General features: G+C 37.3%; 1 protein-coding gene across 2 annotated transcripts in view; it reads left to right on the top strand.

Annotated features, from left to right (window-relative positions):
* Nucleotides 1-4,618: 4,618 nt before the first annotated feature.
* LOC122092050 (bet1-like SNARE 1-1) overlaps nt 4,619-5,811 on the top strand; it is a 12,979-nt gene continuing 11,786 nt past the window's right edge. The window contains exons 1-2 of one of the 2 annotated variants that reach the window (XM_042662356.1): nt 4,619-4,906; nt 5,383-5,455. In XM_042662356.1, coding sequence (XP_042518290.1) covers nt 4,840-4,906; nt 5,383-5,455 — 140 coding nt within the window. In that variant the 5' untranslated portion in view covers nt 4,619-4,839. The remainder of the gene's footprint in view (nt 4,907-5,382; nt 5,456-5,811) is intronic. The other variant, XM_042662357.1, reaches the window with a different exon arrangement.

Below are 5,811 nucleotides of genomic sequence, written 5' to 3'. Positions count from 1 at the left end.
TTGTGTCTAGAAATAGTAGAAATAGTCTTTGCCATTTTTGGAATTACAAAAATGTGTTTGATTTTTTTGTTTCCTAAAACGTTTTCAACAGTGTAGTCGAGTTCAAGACATGAGTGAAGGCATGACATTGTAGGAATGCAACTCACGAATATAGGCATGACGTTGGAGTTGCACGGTTGCTTCATGGAGATGAATTTCAGAAGGATGAAGGCAATTTGAAACTATGAACTTCCCACAACCAGGTTGGAATCGCCGCATTTGTGTAGCTTGAAGTTTCAACAATGGGTTGGGGTGTCAATTCCAAGCCCGCGCCAATAGACCCGATAGAGTCCAACACGTTTATAGCCCGACCTGGACCAGCCCTTTTATAAATAGGTAGTACACAGTGCAAGGGATAAGCCCGATGGGCCTCCCAATCGGCCTGACCCATTTACAAGCCGACTCGGACAGACAAGTTTAGCCTGACTGTTTACATAGGTATTTTGATTTTTTTGGGATAGAATAAGGTATATATTGATATTTTTATCAATTATTGACTGTAATTAAGTGTAATATCTTTCAAAATTGTTGATAATTTAATAAAATAAACTAAAGTATCTTAAATCTAAGAAAAGTAAACACCGTTTAAGGCTCATTTAAGACTTTATTGGTACATTACTCCGTTTTAAGGCCTTATTATAACTCGATTAGCCTGATAAGGAGAAGCCCGATTAAAGCCCGGAACCTGACCGAGCCCGACACAACACCAATTGAGACCGACTCATTCCTTAAATAGGTAGATCATGGTCCGAGGACAGGACCGTCAGGCCCGATAGATTGATATCCCTAGGTTTGGGTAGGTCGAGTGAAGTATCGAGTTTTTCATTATTTTTATCGCTCCCACTTGTTTTTAGAAACATAAAAACAAGTTTAACTTGTTTCTTTATTCCTGTTTCCAGACACAGAAATAGGCATAAATTTCTATTTCTGTTTCCAAAAACAAGTGAAACGAAACTGAAAAATCAAATGGTTTTTGTGGTGTTTTTCCGTTTCTGAGCATAGAAAAATGGAAAAACCATTTCTGAAAACAAAATCAAACGGGCCCGTAGAAACTGAGCCAGCAAAAGCCAACTCACAACCACTTTCACCCAATTCTACCCATATAAACCAGAATTTCCAAAAATCCAGCTTGTTCCCCTAAAATTCTATGCACCAATTGAAACAAACTTCTCTGTAATCAATGTCAAGGGATAAAAACAAAAAAAGGAGAACACCAAGTGAAGGAAGGAAACGAGCAACTGACCAGGTTTCTTCGATGTGAGGGGGATATGCTTAAGTCGAAACAAGAGAATTGAATATCTGAAAGGCCAACAAGTGCAAATTCAGGTAGCCATCACAAGGGCAGTCCTCTGTTCGCGTGTTGGGGTTTTATATAGATGATAAAAGTAATAATCTCACATCAGAAGTGAGTAGCTTAACATAGGGACTTATGGAGTTTTAGGCATTTCCATACTTGGGTACCTTGTTCTTAATGGCTAGTTTTTGACGATGAGTTCTACCCAAGTCCCTAACACACCGCATAATATCAATTTCCGGAGGAACAAAGAGATTTTCAAAGGGAATTTCTTGCAACCTTGAAAAAATGCCTTTGCTTGATGGGGTTTTGACGTTTTGGAGTATGTGTTGAATACATGACTCATCTCTTTGATTCCTAATTGTTGGGGATACATTATATTAAATTCTATTTGTGGGTAATGTGGGCTGACCCTGGTTTATGAAAAAAAATTCTAAGGTATTTCGAAAAAGTTTCTAAAGCTATATGGGTATTTCTGTAAATTTTCTATATAGGTTTTCGCTATATATTTGTAGCGAGACGAGCATTGTAATTTGCTTATTCTTATTTTTTTATTCTGCATCATTTTAGGGTTGCATTTCTACACTTTTTTTTTTTTTTTTTGGTAACTAAAAAGGGTGGTAGTGATCATAGCCCCCAGGACAAGCCACCGTAAGATAAGCAATAGTGGGCATGCCAAGACTCGAACCCACAACCAGTCAACTCGAACGGTGATGGGTTGAGGGCATTTTCACCACTAGGCTACCAACACCATTGGTGCATTTCTACACTCATTAGTATGCAAACCACTCATTCCCCATCCATATGATTATTTGTTGTTGGACTCAATTAAATGGTTTGATGTGATTATGGAGGATGGTGAAAGATTGGAATTTTTAAAAGACAATGATGTTCTTTGATTTCCTTGGAGCAATGAACAATTTAAATTCAACTGTATTTGAAATTTTGGGATTGGGCTCATACACGATGTATGATAAAAATTAGACAAAGATATATGAAATATGAAGCCCATAATAAGTTCCTGATCCATTTTACTAGTTAATTGATTTGGTTTCTAAACTAAAATACACGAGAGGAAAGTGACAGGCAGGAGATTCCACCAAAATAGAAACCCATAATAAGTTCCTGATCCATAGTAGGCAGGAGATTCCACCAAAAGCAAAAGAAATCTTTCCTATTATTGAGCATAGTAGGCTAATCAAGGAACAAAGGCGACTCTACCCACCAAACTTTAGATGCATGCATAAACGATGCCCCTTTAGCTGAAGTATGGGCTTCATAGTTCTCAGTCCTTGGAGCAAAATGAAAAGAATTACAAAGCAAATGAACGTGATCAACTAAAAGTCTAGAAGCCCAATCCTGCGCTACAACAAATATATTTAGATAGGAGTTGAGAACTAGGGAGTCCGAACAACATTGGATCTTGCAAAAGGATAGGCTAAGTGCTAGGACAACACCATCTCGTAAGGCTTCAGCTTCCATCAAACATGCAAAGAAGCTCCCACCAGCTTTGTATTTAGCTACAACAAAATTTCATCTATAATCATGGATAACAATACCCTTGCCACCACAGTTAAAGTTAGCAGACCACGCTCCATCAGAATTCGCAACAAAATAATTAAAATCTAATGAAGGCTGAAATAAAGGAAGAGCAAGAGGATCAACATGGTTAGCATATTGATTCATGCAACTACTTAAGCGACCCTTTGCAAAAGATAGTGGAATTCCTGGATCACATTTAACAAATAAGGATTAAAATGCTTGAATATACAATTGTATCGAGATTTCCAAGTGCACCAAATCAATGTTACCCATTGTAATATTGCATCCTCTAGAATAGAGAAATGAATAGATGAATTTAAAGACTGTTGTACCATATCAATCATACTACTTCCCTGCAAGTTAATAGTATTTATTCTAAATGGGGAAGCAAGCCAACACGCTGATGCAAATTCACATTGAAAAAAAGCATGAAGAACTATCTCCTCAGCCCGACTGCACGAAGGACACTTCGAGCTAGGAGAAATATGTTTACAGAACAAGCAAAGATTTACAACTATAGCATTACTCAACCTCGAGACCTTCTAGTGAGCATGGGCTAATCGCACCATATACACTAGACAGTTGTTGGTAAGGTCTATGCTATAAAGTCATGGATTCCTACACTACCGACACCTTTTTGTGATTGGGTTCAAAATCTTGTATCAAAAGAGAAAAATGATGTAGTTGACAACATGTGTGTATAGAATTTGGGACCGAGTAAAAACTCACCCATGGGGAAAGAGGAACTTCTTCACCATGGGCATCGGTTCCATCAGATGGTCGAGGGGGAGGATGTATAGTTTTGACTTCATCAATGAGGATGACTGTAATGATGACTCAAGAATCATGGGATCACTTCGCCTATGGACTTCCATTTCTATAGCTGAAGGAAAACCTTCGCCTAAAATTTGGGTCAGATTCTAGTGATTGACTTGACCTAAAAAAAAGAGGAGGGGTTTAGGTCTTTCTTTTTTCTTTTTGAAAAAAAAAGGAAAAAGAGAATAAATCAATATATATATATATATATATATTAGAGTTCTCCTCCACCAGGAGAGTAAGGTTCACCTATCCATTTAGAGTTATTATTATTCTACCCCCAATTATACGAAGTCGATAATATCCTCTCGATTGTTCTCAGCGGGATACCCAAGTCCATGGGCAAGAGTAGGGATGTCAAACCCTAAACCAAACCGATAATAGCCCAGACCAAACCGAACCAAAGCTTTATTGGTTCTGTCTCGGTTTGGAGTATTGCAACCCCAAAATCAAACCAAATAGCACCGGAAATCGAATGAACCCGAAACTAATTTGAGACAACCTCAAAACCCAGACCGAATTCAAAACCAAACTGGTAAGAAACCGAAAACAGTCCAAAATTCATTAAAAAAAACCAAAATTTGCATAGTTTTGTAGATATTTGTATGGAAAGTCGAATCTAAACTGGACCAAAAATCAAAACCAACCCGATTACAAACTGATATAAGAAACCAAAGACAAACCGAAACCAAATCACACCGAAAACCAAAACCAAATCGGAATCGGAATTTCCTTATTGGTGCGGTTTCGGTTTTAACACTCACTGTAACCAACTCAACCCGGACCGAACCTGAGCTGGACCAACCCATTGACACCCCTAGGCAAGAGATTCTTGGTTCACCGCAGATAAATGGAAACTGCCTTTTTTTGTTTTAGGTTCAAAGAGGACTAGGGTTTTATGTAGTCTAGGATCATGCCGGAACCCTTATATACAAAGCCGAGCCCTTCACTTTAGGGCTTCAACTCAACACTGGATCCCAATCTATGGGCCCTACAAAAGGAGAATTTTACGCGACTGTGAACACTCATCTCTCTTCTCGTCTCCTCTCTCTGTTCTTCGTCTATAATTGAGCGTTAATCGATCACAGACTCACAGTCCTCCTATTTCGTATTTGGAGGACTTTCGTCAGCTTCCCTCCTGAGAGAGTATGTTTATTTTTTCCTCATTCGTTCCTTACAATTTGAAAATTAACAAAATTGAAAGAAAAAGAAAGGGTAAACATCAATTCATGTTCAGATCTGAATTGAATTTCTGTTGATCTTGAAATTTTTTATTGGAGTGATTGATTGATACTTCACGACAATGATGCTATTGATTTCAATTACTTTTAAAATATTTCTTTGATCTGCATCTATAATTCAACTTTTTACGTCGTTGTTTGTGAGTATCTCTCTGTTTTTCTCCGGTTGCAATCAGTTTTCTCTGAGTCTTTGGTTTGGTAATTTACAACTTTTTCGTCTGTTTTGTTTTATTTATATTTCAGTTCTTTCGAAACTTAGTGTTTATAAAATTCCCCTCTTTCTGCATTTTTCTTATTGTCACCTTCTGTAAGTTTTCTTTACATGATTGGGTTGGAGTTTGCTTTGAGTTTCTACTACAAGTAGATCATATTTTTTTGTCATTTTCCGGTTTATTTACACAATTCCGAGTTAATCGATCTTATTGGATTCTTTTTTTTTTTATAAAACAGGAGAACCAAATACCACTGGTAGCCCGTCTAACCGTTTCAAGAGGGGAATCTTGTGGGCCATGAATCCCAGGAGGTTTGTCTCTACTCACCTTCCCTTTCTCATTTATCTTTGTTTAATTATTCTTGTTCTGAAGTAAAAGAAAAATCCATTCATGCTGGATTTGTAATTTTTGCTGAATTATCTGAAATAATAAGATAAAAATAGATTGTCATCTCTCCACCACACTCCCAGTGCTTGCAGTTTTCCTTAATTTTGCCTCATTTGGATGCATTTAGAGAAGAATGCATTATTTGTTCTTGTATTGCCGCCAAAATCTTGCTGTTTTTTTTTTTTTTTTGGAATTTATAATCATCTATCTTGAATTGTGGTGAGCGTTGTTTATTTTTAGTATCATCAGAATTTAATTCATTATTTCGGGTGGGTCTCAG

Source organism: Macadamia integrifolia, chromosome 10, assembly GCF_013358625.1.
Source record: "Macadamia integrifolia cultivar HAES 741 chromosome 10, SCU_Mint_v3, whole genome shotgun sequence".
NCBI lineage: Eukaryota > Viridiplantae > Streptophyta > Magnoliopsida > Proteales > Proteaceae > Macadamia > Macadamia integrifolia.
This window is presented reverse-complemented; position numbering and strand designations above follow the sequence as displayed.